This window comes from Varanus komodoensis, unplaced genomic scaffold (genome assembly GCF_004798865.1).
Source record: "Varanus komodoensis strain SLA01 unplaced genomic scaffold, ASM479886v1 scaffold28, whole genome shotgun sequence".
NCBI lineage: Eukaryota > Metazoa > Chordata > Lepidosauria > Squamata > Varanidae > Varanus > Varanus komodoensis.
The window spans coordinates 13,022,057-13,039,866 of record NW_025335727.1 but is presented as its reverse complement, the minus strand read 5'-3'; the positions used below and the strand labels follow the sequence as shown (position 1 = coordinate 13,039,866).

Below are 17,810 nucleotides of genomic sequence, written 5' to 3'. Positions count from 1 at the left end.
TTCCCAACATATAACTTACATTATATGTTCTTCTGTAGAATCTACAAAGCAATATTCAAGATAATGGCTTTTCAGGTGAAACCATTATACAAACACCAAAACAGACTAGCAGAATAGTATGAATAGAACTTCCATAATGAAACTAAAGGTTGCTATTTGTATTACTTACCTTTTTATTGTTCCAAGTGTACAAGGAACATCCAATAGTCTTCTAAATTGTCAAAAATTACTAGTTATTCTCTAAGCCTTTTCTTTCTTTCCTCTCATTAGCCTGAATAAAAAATAACTTGATGTTTGTTGGAATGTACATTTAGAACAAGGACAGATTAGAATTTCACATGTTTGTAGAGAATTGCTCATTTCCAAGCTTCATCAGTATCAAAGACTCTGAGCCTCTTTATACCAAGTGAGTCTGAAGGTCCATTTAGGCCAAGAACTTTTAAAAAATCCTAAATACATGTTCCTTGGACCAAATCAACTAGTCATTTTCTGCATGTTCAGACCTTCAACCAGTGACTCCAATTAAATGCTCTGAGAATTAAAGTTCTTCCTAGTTCTACATTTCTTGTTGACATTTGCTCTTGGTCATCTTAGCGTTCTTGCTACCTTGAAAGGGTTTACTACAGCTCCACTATAATATATAATAAAGTATGTCTAAAAAGAACTGACCACTCCAGTTATGCATATGCAGTGCCTTTTGTCATTTCAAAAACAGCTGCTGGACACAAAATCTGGAAGGCCACAAGTTGTTTGCTTGCTTTGAATTCTTGAGTCTGAAATGAATGTTTCAGTTTTTATATTTAAAAAAAGTAAACACCTTTGGAATTTCAGTGTTTTCCACCTTTAAAATTCAAACAGAATGTTAGAAATAACAGTAAACACTGTTCACCTGCAGCAGGAATGCAATCAGTTCAGGCAAAGAATTCATATAGGGAGATTGAGGTAAGAAAGAAACACAACCTGGAAGAATACAGTTCTACCTTGGCTCATGAACACCTTGGTTCAGGAACAAATTGGGTCACGGACAAAAATGCCATTAAAATTTTAACTTGGGTCGCGAACTCTGCATTGGGCAGCGACCGAGATCACAGCCATCTCCCCCCCCCCGCCATGTGGGGAGATGGCCGCAAACACTTTTGCTTTCGTGCAGGGAAGGCATGCGTGATGACAGGCACACTCCTGCAGGAAAGACAGGCGCAATCTCGGCCATTCCCCCCCCCCCCCCACAACCAGCACAATCGCAGCCAACTCCCCACCCCCAGCGCGCCCCATTCATGCCCATCTCTCCCTCAGTGCGCCCTGTTCGCACCCGTCTCTCCCTCCCCCAGCACGCCTTGTTCACATCCGTCTCAGTCCCCCAGTGCGCCGTTTGTGTCCGTCTCTTCCTCCCCCAGTGCGCCCATCTCTCCTCCCTACCCTCCAGCATGCCAGGATGATGGGTGCCTGCAGGGATGACAGGCACGATCTCGGTCGTGCTGGAGTGGCAGGGAGATGGCCATGATCTTTGTTGTTGTCACTTTGCTTCACATTTTTCTGATTTAAACAATGGTTACAGAACGGATTAACCTTATTTACACTGAACCTTATGGGGAAATTTACTTGGCTCACGACCAATTTGGGTCATGACCAGAGTCCTGGAATGGATTTTCATGAGCCAAGGTACCACTGTATTTAGGTCACCTTCTTCCAACTTTTTAATTATTTTGCATCTGCCTTTATCAAAAAATGTTGTGGTCTGCCTCTCCCTGCTTAGTACCTTCCAGATGTTTTGAACTACAAGTTTCGAATATTAGCTATGCTTGCTGAGACTGATAGTAGTTGAAGTCCAACACATCTAGAGTGTACCAGGCTGAGGAAACCTGGCTTGTGTTGTGTACTTGTTCAATATTGCTGGGACAAAGCAGGTAGGAGCATATTCCATTGTTTAATAAAAATAAATGTATAGGGCCACAGTAAAAGAAAAAAAATGTCGAGTTTGTGTTAAAGAAGAATATACATTCAAATAAAGAGTAGCAACTTACAGCTGAGGGATGTAATGTAGTAGTTTTACCAGCCTGCATGGTAAAATAAAGGTACACAAGATGACTTTAAAAATATTGGTTTAGACAAAAACTACATATACCAGTATAGCATTGTTGTAAGTTTTAATGTTTATTTTCCCCAAGACAGCCTAGCCTGCATTCTACTTGGATAAATTTCACAAGCTAGTTTTCTGCTGCATCTAGTTTTAAACTTTTAACCATGTTTCTGATGACAAGGAATGCTGCAAAAATACTCTAGTCCAACAAAGAGTTATGATCACAAAATAATCTTTATCCATTCTACTGCGTTTCAGAATTATCAGCTGATTTTAAAAAAACACAAGGTAGATATAGATGCTAATGGTGGCTAACCTGGTATGTTTTCTTATAGCAAACTGTTGTTCATGCAACACTTGTGCTCAAAGGGGAAGGCACAGCATTTCCTACAATGAGCCACCTTATAAAGAGTTCTCCTTTTTGTACAGATTTGTAATGTCACCTTTAATTTAGTGTGCAGAACCTCAAAACTGAGGCATTATTCCAATTATAAAAAAACACTTGCATTTTATATGCAAGTTAAGAATACAAAGTTCTCTCTAAAGTGGCTCAAAATAGATTGTTCATGGCTGCCTACATCTAAAGATAAAAAGTCTAGAACAATTGGACAGATTAGGTGGTATTAACGTGTTCAAACCATGACTTGATTTGTACATCTATTCACATCTCTTTTCCAATCTTTTCAGCAGTACATATGCACCAAATTTTATTTTGAGGTTTCCATATCATTTTCATAGAAAACAAAAGTTTGAAAACAAATAACATTGAAACACAGCACGGTATCCTACCACAACAGAAACAGCTGGTTACAGGACTCAATAAAATCTAAGAATGAGCTATGCTGTAGATTACCACATGCAAAAATAGCTTTATGTCACCTCTAAAAATGAAAAGGATGATATTAAACATTTTTATTGTTTTCTAGTATTATGGCAATTTGTGTACTGCAACACAATAGCTGGAAGAGGAAAACGTGTATGGATTTCATGCAAAAAATCTACACAAATTAGTTCTGATGATATGGAAAGCTTTTTTGTAACAATTGAACAGTTATCTGGTGCAAATGCACAGGGAAGCCTTCCTCAATGTTTTCTGACTTTACAAGCAACTAGTAATAAGCCATACAGGAAATAAAATAACTAAAATAAAAAGGGGGAAAATAAAATAAAAACACAGGCTGCAGGAGTAAAACCATAGTCTGCTGCTAAACCGGTCTCTGTTTTCATGTCCAGTGTTAACACTTATGCACTCCTTTTGATGATTGACTAGGGTTATTATCAGCCCCCTGAAGGCAAATCAAGCTTGCATGCGTTCACATACAGCATCACAACCATACTCTCGTACACACCCCACTCCAAGACTAGGAGTCTGCTCCATGAGCAAAGAGCCCCAGATTTGAAACACACACGTGGCCCCACAGCACTGAGTCCAGACATTCACTCAATGTTGTCCATTCACACGGTGCTTCATTAGCAAGGCCTGGGCTCATTCTCCTTGGACTTATTCGGGCATCCTATTCTCCTTTATGCTTACATGGCTTGATGATGGAATAGTACTGCATTTTCCCCCCACAATTGCGCTAATTAAGTCAATGTCCCTCCTCAGGCACTGAAGATCTTTGACCTATAGCCCTTTTCCTTTGAACAACCTATATAAGCATTCAGTGTGAAGTTTTTCATTACATTTTGCCACTCACTCTCACTCGCACCCACTCGCCATCTTGACTTCATTCGGGCTTTTCTGTGATTCCAAATGAAATCTTCACATTTTCTTCCCCGATTTAATGCAGCAGCGGATCCCATGAGCCAAGCTTGATGGATCAAACCTTTTTTTTATTCAGTGCTGCATTGTACCTAACTTCCAAAATACCACTCTAGAACTGGAACCCTTCTGCAGGTACATTGGCAGATGAATTGAAACCAAATGTTCCACCTTGTATTGCCTCTGGAACAAGGCTTGGATCTTCATCTATCTGTAAATAAACCATAAACACCTGGAATAAGATTTTTCAAAACTAACCAAGATCAATGGCTTGTTTTTAAAAAGTAGCATTTTACATCAATGTAAAGCATTAGATTCAATGGCTGCATTCCAAAAGTCTTCCAGCACAATCTAAAATAATCCCCTTTCTCACTCAATATACTCATAGATCAGGGTCTAAATTATGTCTACCACAAGATTTCTGGGTGCCCTTAGGCATTGTTCTGAAGGTTCCCCTCCTCCTGCTCCCTGCTTTTAACTCCCTCTGCCTGCTTCTTCTCATTCCTTCCTCTCATAATGGCTTTCTTCTATCTAGCACTGTTTGCTGCCAAATGCCTACACCTCTGATGGGATCCTTCCTTGAAATCAGACATCATGGACACCTGAAATATGTCCCAGGAAATTGCTTGAGCTCCCAGGACACCTCTCATCTGGAACAGCTGCCCATCCTCTGTTAGCTCTGGCTAAATGAAGGACAATCAGCTGCTCTGGAGAAGTGTCTAGAACTTTGCCGATTACATAAGCAATTTGCTGTGATGCCTCTCAGGTCTCCTCTGAGGAGGCATCGGGCATTAAGCCTGTTTTGCACCAGCCATTTTCCCCTATCGAGGATGGCGGTAAGGAGGCTCTAACAGGAATGGAGCCTTCTGTGGGTCACAGGCAGCTGCACAGCCCTGCCAACCCAATGCCAGTCCAAAACTACATCAGCCATGGAACTGGCACAGTCAATTTCCTTTCCATTTCAGTCAAACTAAGCAGGCTACACTCCCATCGCTCCAAGCTTGGCTGCAATGAGCTGGTAGGGCTATGGACATGGCAGACATTCCATGGCAGAGTTCCACCCTACCCCTGCTCTGTAAGCAGATTAAATTTCATGATGATGATTCACTTACATCATCTGAAGAGAAGAACTGATCAATGATCTCATACGCCAGTTTGTAGATGTCTTCATTTTCATGATTCTGTAGCTGTTCAATTTTCTCCAGCCCTATGAAAATTAAAAACAAAAGCTCGATAAAACCCCAGTCTAGCAACTATAGAGGAAATCCTTTTCAGAAGATACTGGTAATCACTCCCTAAAACATATTTTAAATAAATGTAAGCACATTTCTTTATAGAAAGTGAAAACATTTCCTGGTGAGTGACAAAAATACAAGAAATTTTAATAACAGATTACTGTAGCAAATATCAAAACCAAGTAGTCAACTGTACCTCCACATTCTTCAATAAGGTTGGCTATGGTTTCTGCCTCATCTTCAGCCATTTTTAATATATTACTTAGACCATCCAGCACTACTTGCACAACCTGAGCATCTTTTACTGTTAACAAGTTGCAAAAGGGAGGAATTACATTTTGTTGAATTAGGTATGCCACCTAGAAAACAATGAAAATGGATGCATTAGTATTAAAATGTCAAGATAAATATATGCAATTAATACAGACTTAATCAAGCAACTAATTGATTTTAACACATTTAATAAATAAAAAAACTTGACATGCATAGAAAATAAAAAGTTACTGCAGTCAAGGAGGATATAATGTATGCACTGGTAATTTACACAGGCATATTGTGCCCTTTTTAAAAAAAATCAAGCAAACTTATCTTTGTGGGGTTGCTCAGATTGAATTATTGAATTAACTATTTGATTTGGGGAATCAAATATTCTAAGTTAGTGGATTCTAGCTTCAGATACCAAAGAGGTGTGGTTTTTTTAAAATATCATCTAATATTCACCTTTATTCCTATTGGCTTAAGTTTTAATTTATGTATGGTGGATAACTCAAATTAGCATGTTTGCAAAGGATACCCAGTGATACAAAACAATGGCTTGCATAGAAAGCTTTATTGCTCAAAGGTCCCAGTGATGCAAAGGGTATCTTTATGGGAAAACAGGAAAATCCAATTAGGAGGATAGCGGCTTACATTTTAGTTCTGAACCAGTGAATGCCTAAGTTCAGTCCATTCATTCACAGGAAATAGAAACAAACATAAAACTAGTAAAATATGTCTTAGCTACTTTTATACCAGAGTTCAGGTCTAATATAACATTAAATTAGTTGAGCAGTGTCCTTTAAGCTAGCTTTAACTACAATAAAACATCTTTCAACATCCTCTCAAATCACCAAAATCATTTAAAAATAGCCTATACCAGGAATTATTTTACACAGCTATACATACCAGTCTCGTTAGGGCTACAGGGTAAGATTTAACTTAAGGCCAGAAACTGCCTAAGCATTTATCTCCAGTGTATCAGAAATAAAACTATTTTATTGCACAAACTATGAGTTATGCTCATCACAATCATAAGCCCCTGAAATCAGAGACTTACAATCATCTTATGTAAGGTGAGAGCAGCAGAGGTGATTTCCATTTCCCATCCTCTCACTTGGCATTTTTTACGAGATGGGCTTTTTTCTTATCCAATAAAGGAATTTGGAGAGGGAAGAAAGGTAGAAGCCCCAGGACTGCTTGCATCCTGGCCTTTCCAGTGTTGTCCTCTCCCTACCCAGTAAACCACTCCTCTTGTCCATTTCTGTGGTTACATTCCTCACCTCAGATAGGCAACCAGGACAGTTATTTCTGCATTGGCTACAAGGGGAAGGAAAAGGAGCTGGATCATGCATTCCCCCAATCTGAGGTTCAAGGGCTATCTCTAATGTCAGATTTTGGAGTCCAAAGTGTTCTATGGCCCCTCAGATGCTACCTAGAGGCCACAGGATCACTCCTTTGAAACAGAACTCTTGGAAATGAAACTGAGTAGAAATAGTTTTCTAATTGAGGAGAAAACAAGTGAGGGACCTATATATTCCAACCTGAAACAGACTGCCTTAAGAAACAGAGTACTGGAAGTTGTTTTTATCTCTTGTATATTACTGTTACAAAGAACCAGCAATTAAAACGCAAGCTACCTATACATATTCTCCAAGCAGTGAACTGAGTGGAATTTGGTCAATGAGATATCAGGTGAACCCAGGTGATAATCTCAAGCCACTTCTTCACAAATGTGGCAATTCAAAAAGAATCTGGAGATATTATTTCAAAGACCCCAAGAATGATTACTTCCAAAAGAAGAAAACTAGTCCATACTATTTTAGTCTATTGGTAGAAGGATAGGCAAATACTGAGGTGAATCACCACAATATGGCAGAATATAAACCTCTGAAGAGACTCACTTTGAAGCAATAGAGAGATTTGGATGAAATCGAAACACACTCCATAGTTTCATTAAAATGCCTACCTTTGGTTAGACTGTGCACTGCTTTGTATTTTCCATTACAGCTATTTTAGGTCAAAATTCTTTATCTCAAATTACTCACCTGATCTTTTCTTCCACTGATTGTCAGGTTGCTTATAGCCCAAGCAGCTTCTTTTTGTGTACCAAAGTCACCCTGAAACCAACAAAACAACTTAATGGGTATCTTTCAGAGATGGAAAGTACATGACCAAGAAATCCAACACAGGTATTCAAATGAAAAGGGAAATAAAAATATCTTTCAGGGCACAACCTGTGGATGCTTTATTCTAACAAAACAGAGATTTTGGTTTGTTGCAACACCATCACAACCTAGCAGAATACAAAGTATAATTTTTTCATTTTTCCAGCAGTTAATAGTCAGATACAGACAGAAAAGAAAACCCACCTATTAGTAATTCCCCCCACACACACAGTGTGCAGGCAACCCTTTTTGCTTCAGAGGGGGTACCCTCAGGCAAACTATGCTTAGTAACCCAGGCAAGCCTTAGGTTACCAGGTTTGTGAATAGAAAACAAAAGAAAATGGGAGTTTGGGGATTTAAGCTTGAAGTGAACCAACCACAGCAGAAGGGGACAACTGCATTAAGAGAAATGATGGCGCCAGCTGCCTACAGCTACAAAGTGCTTTAGTTTGTCAGTTAGCCAGGAATGGTAGGGCTTAAGTAACTGCTGAGTCCTCCTGCACACGATCTGCCTAGAGCTGACATGCATGACTACCTCACCATTAGCCAGAGGAAGAAAATTCACAGGTAGTGATAATGCATTGCTTTAAAAACTGATGGATTGATAGGGATGAGCCACTACTTTTATCTTACCACACAAACCACAGATGGCTCCTCCTTGTGCTGTAGGATATGGAAACCTACTTTCTGCTGCCAATCAAATGAGTGTAGAATTACATCTTTTAGGGGAAACATCTAAGATGGGAAGCAGCCTGGCTGCAAGGAAATGTACTGGATGAGAGGAGATCCGCGTGCAAAGATTAGCACACACAGGAAGAATATTAAGCAGCCTCTCCCAACACCTGCCGACTCCTCTAAGTCCTCACCAACAAACTAACTTTGATTCACAAAGTGTATTTTGGAAATGCATATGTCCCAGTTTACCTCTAATTTAATAAATAATTTTGAGGAGAAAATATTCCAGACTTTTCTACATTAGAATGTTCAATAAACTAGTTCAAAAAATCAGACAGAACCACAGTCTTTTAAACAATCAAGACATGCATACACCGCACACATTGTCTGGCTTCGAAAGATGGCAAAATTAAGCTCGGGCTATCCTATTATGCTGCTGCCAGAGGAAAAAGCATTTTAGAACTTATAAGAGAAGATAAACCCTGGATATGTAAGTGTAAATCTACCATATATCCAAGCCAGATGGACACCACCACAAGGAATGAACTCAGGGTCAGCCAATCCTAGCCTGCAGCACCACTCCAACAAACAGGTATTTACTTGCCATAAAAACAAGCAAAACAAAACACTGCTGCCTCATAGTTGTCTCTGTATTATAGTGTAAACTGTAGTAGTTTGCAAACATCAGACAAAATTGCTGGGCACAAAGGAGCACAGACCGCTCCTGCACTGATGAGCAGTTCATCTTTGTTTTTTTCCAGAAAATAAATATATATCAACCACCACATCAACGTCTTAAAAATTTGTATTTCTTTTTCCCCTCCAAAATGTAGTTTCTCTTACTCCCGTACCCTTTAATAATTATAACAACTGAGATTCTGGAACCATCAGGGAGAGGTGCCTCACTATCTCAAAAAAAAGTGGGCTTATGGGCTCAAGTGGGGCTGTTAGTCTACATCCAGCATATGCATTTAAATTTTAACAAGCAACTCTTACCTTATTAATACAACTGTTTCTATGCAACAAAACAAAAGTATTATGTAAGAGTTTATTTTTCCTCTAACCTTATCTAAAAGGTGTATTATCATAGGCACAAGGTTAGCATCTATCACCGCCTGGACCTGCTGCTGGTTCCCTGCAGTGATGTTAGATAAGAACCATACAGCTTCCTGCAACAAAAATAATAATTTTAAGTACTGGACAGAAATATTATAAACACTAAAGGTGTGCATGGATCTCTGCAGGGTTACATGCATTTGTTGGAATAATATAAACACAATATAGCAAAACACAAGATCAAGTTAAATTCTATGTTTTACACTGAAATCACTTAGCAGGCACCAGTGTTCAAGTTGAGTTCTTTCTTTTAACCAAGCAAAAATCAGTATAGCTATACACAACAGTGGACAACAGATGTTTTGGCCTACAACTCACATTATCCCTTACCACTGTCTCTGAAGTTTGTGATTAGATGACTTGCAAACTCCAACTATCAAAGGGCCACAAGCAGTCCACCCAGCTGCACACTGTGCCAGCCCAACTCATGGGGAACAGTACACCCTAAGGGCTGATTATCTGGATCCAAGTTCAGGCTTGATTTTGAGATCACTTGCCCTAGTGGATGACCTATGTCAGGAAATGCATGGTGAAATGCAGTCCTATTAGTTTTGGATATTTCAGCAGTTTCTGATACTATCCATTATAGAATCCTTCTGCACACATGGCTGGGTTGGGCCTAGGAGACAAAGAACTGCACTGGCTCCAATACTTCCTGAACAGCAGTTTCAGAAGATGGAACTAGGTAACTGTTTTTCCATCCTTTGGCTTATGGGATGCCTCATGGCTGCATCTCATCCCCCATGCTTTTCAGCCTGTATTTTCTACTTGCAAATCCCAGGGAGGATAAGTATTTAAGAATAAATGTTGACACCAATGGTAATACACTGTATAAAATACAGAATTCATTTCTATGCTGCCCAGAGACAGCTTTGGTTGTGGAAAGGTACAAGAATTAAATAAAAAGAATGCTGTATTAAATTCATTTTTCCCTCCCAAGTTTTAAAATATTTTATTCTTTTTGAGTATGAAATAGAAACATTTCCTCATCCAAGTCATACTTCTGAAAGTCATAAAACTGAGCTCTTAGATCAGATCACAAGTTCCTTTGTATGACAAAATGAACCTGTTAGAGGTTAAGACTGCCTAGATGCAAACTGTGAGCCTATTTCGGGTTCTAATCATTGGCAACTTTGCAGGAAAAAACCCATAATTTAGCAACAGTGCCTCAGATGCACTCCGGAATCAGCAGTTTCTTTCAGTGCTCACAATCTGCATCATTATATAACTTCTGCATGCACACACACACACACACACACACACCTTTTAATTTAAAATAGCCTCCATTCTCCCCCCTACCCTCCAGCAAATATACACACATTACCACACATGACCTCCATTTCATCATTTCTAAGAGTCAGTTTAATACAGGTGAAGACAGAAAACAGGCTGCACATTCACTGGTAGAGCGCTAACTAGATGCAACATTAAGTTGCTACAAAAATCTACAGTATTTAGCAAGTGTTCTGAAGTTTTTACTCTCATTCCTTGGGAAGCAATTGGTTCACTATGGAAAATAAGGTCAGAGGAGCTTTTTGACCATTATTATGCAATTTTGTTTGATGCAGATACCCGATCATTACACTTCATTTTTTTTCTTTAGGAAAAAATCATACACATGACAATAGCAACGTACATATTTCCATACCTTATTAATTTTTTCTTTGGGGTGTGTCAATAGAGCAGGGAAGTGTGAAAGCGCTTCACAGTTCAGAACTACCTGGGTCTGTTCATCAGTACCAGTAACAATATTGCCTACAGCTCTGAGTGCAGCAGTCTGGAACAAAACATATTAAAAGTTTTAGCATTCTATTGCAGCCATCACTACAGTAGTCATTTTAAGACTAAATATTACAACAGAGGGTCTACAGTTGGGTGGGTAACTGCAAAGGAACATGGGAGCCTCTGCCACACTGTCAAATCCAGCAGTAGCAACATCAATCAAACAATGAGTCACCACTTTGCTACCAAATTGCAGCAGTAAAATAGTACAGAAGGATAAAACAGATGACCTGAGTTTGCTTTCAAGTGAAATTTGACTATTTTAGTCTACTGTAGTGGTTTGCCAGAGAAATCTGGTGGCAAATTGCAGTTTTGCAAATCAGTTTGAAATTGCATCTGAACTGAAACAAAGGTTTATGCAAACTGTGATTTAATGACTCTACTTGGATGGTTAAACTGTAGGTCACTGAAAACCAGGAAGTTACGTATCAAACTGAGCACTCTGTTAAATTTGAAGCAATCAGTGGTTTTTACAGCCTGTATCTAAAGTGTGAAAATTTAAATAGAAGGCTCAAGACCTTATTTTAAACTCAGACGACTCTAATAGCTCATCACCTAGAAATGTCAAAGACTGTCTCTCTTTGGACAATGAGCTCATTTATTAATGCATAAGTTCTTAAACTACCAAAAGAAACTTACTAAAAGCATTTTCCATTCATTTTACAATAGATAATTTTCCATTATATATCTCATTTTTTCTTCTTAAGAATACAGATAATGGATCCTCTTCCAGGTTTATCAGTACAACTATGTGAGCTCAAAACAGATCTGCTAAATACTAGGCAAGTTAATCAGCAAGTTGTATGAGCTAGTAGTCCTACTCAAAGCTAACACACAGAATCTGAACTGTTTGCTCTAATAATTTAATAAACATTATCCCATATTAAACAGAGAAGCAACACTCATAAATCAGAATGTCATGCTTAATTTGATAAACAATGACTGAATACAATATGCTCCATACCATTAATTTTTAATTCAAGACTACCCATGAAAAGGTCTTTCTAAATAAGGGAAGTTTGTAGAATACATACTTGCACTTTAACTTCCTGATGGCTGAGAAGAGGAACCAAATGAGGAACTATCCCAGAGTCTATCACCATCTGAATCTGTTCATTGCCTGAATCCGTTAGGTAGGAGAGGGCCCAAACTGTATCTACCAATATCTGTTTAAAAAAATACACCGCATCCATTTAAAGTTCCATAAGACAAAATAAAGCGTGGATAGAAATAATGCTTTCAAATTTAGAGCAGGAACATGATGTCAGCATCTGTGAAAACGAGGACTAGATTTTATCTCAAAACTCTGGTTTTTAGTAAAATCTGGTTTATTCACCAATTTGCTCCATTCTAATTTGGCCTTTGTTTTGACCTTGGTATGACCTCTGTTCCTACTATTCTCAACCATGTAAAGGGTTGTTATTGCAACCCTGTTGCTGTTCCTATCCTCCTCTCAAAATTCCCAGTCCCATGGGGGGGGGGCTTTTCCACAAGGCCTTTGTTTTAATTTCCCAGAGATATGCAACTGTTCATAATGTAACTGCATTTGCTCACACTTATTCCCAGCTAATTATTCCTTCCCATACAGTTCCTCCACTGTTTATGTTGCTTTGGAATTTCTACAGAATTCTTCTTACATTGCATTAATATCCTGCCTTTCTACCTTTTGCAAGGAACTCAAGTAAGTTTACAAAGTTCTCCTCCTCACCTTTTTATTCTCACAACCCCCCTCCCCATAGGGCAGGTTACACTGAAGGACAATAAGTAGCCCAAAGACACCTGGTGGGTTTCATGGTTGAGTGGAGACTTGAACCCAGATCTCCTAGGTCCCAGTCCAGCATTCTAAACTGCTATACCACACTGACTCTCAAAATATTATCACATTTCATTGCATTTAGAGGCCATCTGTTTTCCTCTAACAAGAAGCCCAAGTCAGCTTATGCAGTTTTCCATTCTATTTTTATCTTTACAACAACAGTCCTGTGAGGTAAGTTAAGCTGGGAGTGAGTGACTGGCCCAAAATCTCCCAGTTAGTATACACTTAGGTGATTTATAGCAAATATGACTGGTGAAAGCATGGTTAATTTTGTTAGAAGGAAGGAGACAAAAGTCATTTTGGGGAAAGGGAGCACAGAAACCTTTGTATGAACACGGACTTTTGCTGGTATTTGGCAGGACTATATGTAAGCAGATATAAATGCTTTCAAAGTTAACCTGGTGAGGTTGTGCGCTTTTCAAAAATCAATTAGAATTGATCCATATATGATTTGTGAAAGTTTTCATACTCACATTTACATCTGTGTGATGAATTAAAACACAGAGTGCTGGGAGGATCTAGGAGAAAGAGAAAATGACACTCAAAGTTCTGCAGTGAAGTTTAGTGAAAACTTTTCAGCAGACAATGAAGTAGGTTACCTCCTGGATAGTTTCCATTGGGGGAGGTGGGTCTTTGTGACGGCATAAGTTGACCATTACCCAAGTAACATTTCTTAAGAAAGTTATGGGAATTGATGGGCTGATGAATGACAGCAGAGGTTTCACCACTCCAAGGCTAATGACGTAATCTCTACACTGGGGTCCATCACCTGTATTAACATTTAAGCAGTTTGTGGGTATTAATAAAAACATAAATTATACTCTAGCAGAACTACTTTTCCTTGTAAGAATATCTAATCTTTTGGACCAGCAATCTGAAGGTTGCCCCCTGCATTTACAGCCATAGTTTCTTGTTAAAATAGGTGGCTCACAGAATCATACAACCTTGCTTAATTCAAGAAACAAGAACATCTTTAACAGATGGCTTGAAGACCTCTAGTGAGGGACTCCCTCCAACACACAGTAACTGATTCTACTGTCAAACTGTTCTTACCATTAAGAAGTTTCTACCTATATTTGACCTAAACCAACTTTCCTCAATGTAAAACTATTCCCCACTCTATGGCAACAGAATAAGACAGGTTGTTTACCTATAACTGTCATTCATCAAGTGGTCATGTGTGCACTCAAACATATGGGCTCTGTGCCTTCACAGAGCCTGTTATCAGGAAGATTTAACAGTTAAGAGTATTTCGGCAGAAGTGTATACCCTACCCTGACCATCAAAACCCTTAGAAGAAGCAAAGGAAAAGAAGGTTTTCCAGTTTGTGTTATACAGGTTCCTAGCTGGTGGTTCCAGGGTTGCAGCCAAGATGGTTCTTAACTCTGCCAGCAAAGTTGAGTATGCGGGCCCTATGGATGAATCCTGCAAGTAGAGGACATCTGGGTGAAAAATTCTCCCTTGATCCCAAGAGATCAGGTCTGCCTTTAACAGGAGCTGAATGTAGGTTTGGTCTGAAATCACCAGCACTCTTATTGTCAGAGGGAAGAGAAGGGGGGCGGGATCCCCATCCAACTCAGCAGGAATGCATCTCTCACGGAATCCCTGCCCAATCCTATTTAGGAAGCGGAAAATTTCAGACAACACTGTACAGAGTGGCAAAAGGATCTTTCAAGGGATTCCCCCAGGTCTGAAAGATCTCGCACAGAGTCTTGCAATCCGTCTGCCCCTTGTGAATAAGCTTCTTCCTCTTCAGATAATCTGCTAGTGTATTGCTCATCTCAGCAATGGGTACTGCAGTTAGAATGATGTACCTGTTGACAAACCAGGTTCCAGATTTGAACAGTGTGCTATGTCAATAGACTTGAACTGGTGCCTCTGTTTGTTTATGCAGAAGGCCACTGTGGTACTGTCTGTGGCAATTTAGATGTGATGTCTTGACAGGAATGCTTGCAACATGACAAAAGCTTTCACCACTGCAAGCGTTTCCAGATAGTTGATAATACTTGTGAACTTCGGACTTGTTCCACATCCCCTGCATCCTGAGGGAACTATAGGGGGCTCCCCATCCCAATAGGGGAGCATCTGTTGTGACTGTAAATGAAGGTTTGGGACTGATGAACACCATTCCCCTGGAGACACTGGAAGTGTGTCCAACAGTCAAGACTTGATTGGATGATGGAGGGCATGCAAAGATGCTTCCAGTATGGTGGTCAATGGGAGAGTAAATACAGACAAACTATAGTTGGAGGGGTTGCATCTGTAGGCTGGTGAGGGGAACCACCAAAACCATCACTGCCATGAATTGTAAGAACCGCCGAATCTGGAGGGCCACAGCAACATGTCACCAATGGAACTTGGAGGCTATCTTGATGAATGCCACTGCTCTCTGGTTTGGGATATACTACTGCAGTGGAAAAGTCCAGGTGTGCCTCAATATAGAAGATAGATTGGAAAGGGGGGGAAAGATGTTTTGGCATTCAAACAAAGGCCCAGTCTATTCAATAAAGAGCATATGGTATGGATTGCCTCAATCAGTTCAGTCCTGGTAGGTGCTTCCAGAAGCCAGTCATTCAAGTATGGGTATACCTGGATTCTTTGGAGATGGGCACAAACCATAGCCATACACTTTCTGAGAACTTGTGAGGCTCTGTCTGAAGAAAGCAAAGAAAATGCCTGTGTGACTGGGCAATCGAAATATGAAAACAGGCATTCTTCAAGTCCAGTGATGAAAACCAGTCCCCTCACTGACGGAGAGATAAGATGTTTTGTGGGGTGATTATCCAGAATTTTTTGGTTTAAATAAAATGAAACCCCCTTAAGTCCAGGATAGGTTGGAGCCCTCTATCTCACTTTGTAATGTAAAATATCAGGGAAAAAGCCCAGATGAGTGTGATAGGTATTGATCTGCTCTAAGGCTTTCTTCAACAGGAGAGAGGTTTTGTCCATTAGAGTTGGAGATGGAACTGTGTTCCATACAGTACTGATGGGTGGAAAGGCCTCAAACTCTATCCTGTAGCCCTATTCTACAATGCACAGCATCCAAGAGGCTACGGTATTCCATGTGGGTTAAAAGAAAAAAAGAGAGATAGTCTTCAAATTAATCCAGGAATAAAAAAGTGTGATTTAAGGAAACAGCCCAGGGACCTATTCATTGCTTAAGCCAATTGCTCAAAGTGCTTCCGGCTCTGACGATACTGAGAAGCACAGTCCTTGAACCTCTGGAATGGTGGTCTTCAGAATGCTGGTGGCTCAAATAAATATTCCTGATAGATCAGCTCATATCAAGAGTCGCAAGATGGGGAGTAGCTTCAGGGCTTGTAGAAGCCTTGTGGCAGGATGGAACCATGTACATGGACCCTCTGTCCCAATGTGAGATGGAGGAATGGGGCCAGTCTCTTCCTTGGTCAGCTTCAGCAGGTTCTTCAAGTGACCATACTGGTGAATGTGGGAGCAGCAGGACCAGAGTCTTAGGGAAATAGGTGACATGAGGGACACTTGCTATAAGAGCCATGGATCATGACAAGGATGCAGATCCAGTGGCTGATAGGCAAAAAGGCTGTGGGTTTGTGATATTGACAGGCTTAAGAGCTCTCCTTTAAAACTGCTTCTACAGGAAATCAGCATGGTATTTTCTCAGTTGCTTAACAAACACCTGGTAGGAAGGGCACTGATGAACTACATGTCTCTCACCCAGACACAGCAGATATTGGAGATGCCTGTCTGCAGGCAGCAATTTTGAGCTATGCTGCACATATTCACGGAAGGGAATCTTGGATGCCATTGAGGAGAAATACTGAAGGAAGAGAGAAAGCAAGGTAAAGCTGGAAATAGTGCAAGACCACAAAAAGGGGAGGAGAAAAACAAGGGAATGGCTTGCGAAAAAATATGCAAAAGACAAAAAACAGGCATACAGAGAAAGATACCAAGATATTTTAAGGAGGAAAAGGGAAATGCTCAAGTGCTAAGTAGGAGGATAAGAACATCCTGAGGCACCAGTCAAACAAGAACTGAGGAAAAGGGTGGTAATTCCTCCCTTTTATAAAAGACACTGAAGCTAGGGAGGAATTCCTACCAAAAATACTCTTAGCTACTAAATCTTTCCAGTAACAGGATCCACACAAAGGCAGAACCCATATATGTGTGGTGCTCAGAGACAACAAAGAAAAACAAGCCTTTGCTTCTTCTATATGTCAGCATCTTAAGATATTTGAGAAGTTGCTATCATGTCATCACATCTCCAATACATTCAAATTGGAGATTAAATCTTTTGGTGTACACTAACCAATTAGACCATCATTGTGGATATACGCTATAAATTACTAACAGAAAGGCTTATGGCTCAGTGTTACAGATATTAGAAAGCCACTGCTGTCGTACAGTGTTTAACTAATACAAACTAAATGGCACTACTGTATTCTTATCTGTGCTGGCTTCACATTTGTACGGACCCTTTACTGTGCTTCATCCTTTCCTTTTCGTTTTGTCTACAGACATGTAGGTAACAGTCTTTAATCATGTCTTTCAATTTTAGCTCATAGCATAACACCATCACGATTAACTGGCCAGCTCTGCTGGAGCTATTTAGATTACAAACACTGGCATATTTTATCCATGTTTTCAAGGAAATATTTTGCAACGGTACTTTGGCAGAAGGAAGTTTATACTTCTATATTAATATAGATGTATTAAGAGAATTACGGGTTATGTTACCAGTCATTTGTCCCACCCATATTTTCATGTCTACCCAAATACAACTTGAGCTCTGACAGACTGCAGACACATCTGTGTCAAGCTGATATGGCAGTACAACAGCCTACATATTTTGTTACAGGGTACACTACCATCAATAACTATACTATTCTGACATAACAACCTTTTGGGCTGTGTCTTGCCTATTTTTGCCTTCCATACAAAACTAGGT

General features: G+C 39.7%; 1 protein-coding gene and 1 non-coding gene across 3 annotated transcripts in view; both read right to left on the bottom strand.

The window, feature by feature from the left end:
- Positions 1 to 2,132: 2,132 nt before the first annotated feature.
- KPNA4 (karyopherin subunit alpha 4) overlaps positions 2,133 to 17,810 on the bottom strand; it is a 39,390-nt gene continuing 23,712 nt past the window's right edge. The window contains exons 9-17 of one of the 2 annotated variants that reach the window (XM_044434370.1): positions 13,486 to 13,655; positions 13,360 to 13,404; positions 12,105 to 12,236; positions 10,937 to 11,065; positions 9,237 to 9,341; positions 7,378 to 7,449; positions 5,271 to 5,433; positions 4,952 to 5,046; positions 2,133 to 4,050 (exon numbers count right to left, since the gene is read on the bottom strand). In XM_044434370.1, coding sequence (XP_044290305.1) covers positions 3,952 to 4,050; positions 4,952 to 5,046; positions 5,271 to 5,433; positions 7,378 to 7,449; positions 9,237 to 9,341; positions 10,937 to 11,065; positions 12,105 to 12,236; positions 13,360 to 13,404; positions 13,486 to 13,655 — 1,010 coding nt within the window. In that variant the 3' untranslated portion in view covers positions 2,133 to 3,951. The remainder of the gene's footprint in view (positions 4,051 to 4,951; positions 5,047 to 5,270; positions 5,434 to 7,377; positions 7,450 to 9,236; positions 9,342 to 10,936; positions 11,066 to 12,104; positions 12,237 to 13,359; positions 13,405 to 13,485; positions 13,656 to 17,810) is intronic. The other variant, XM_044434371.1, reaches the window with a different exon arrangement.
- On the bottom strand, positions 10,315 to 10,641 carry LOC123025714. Its single transcript, XR_006415167.1, has one exon.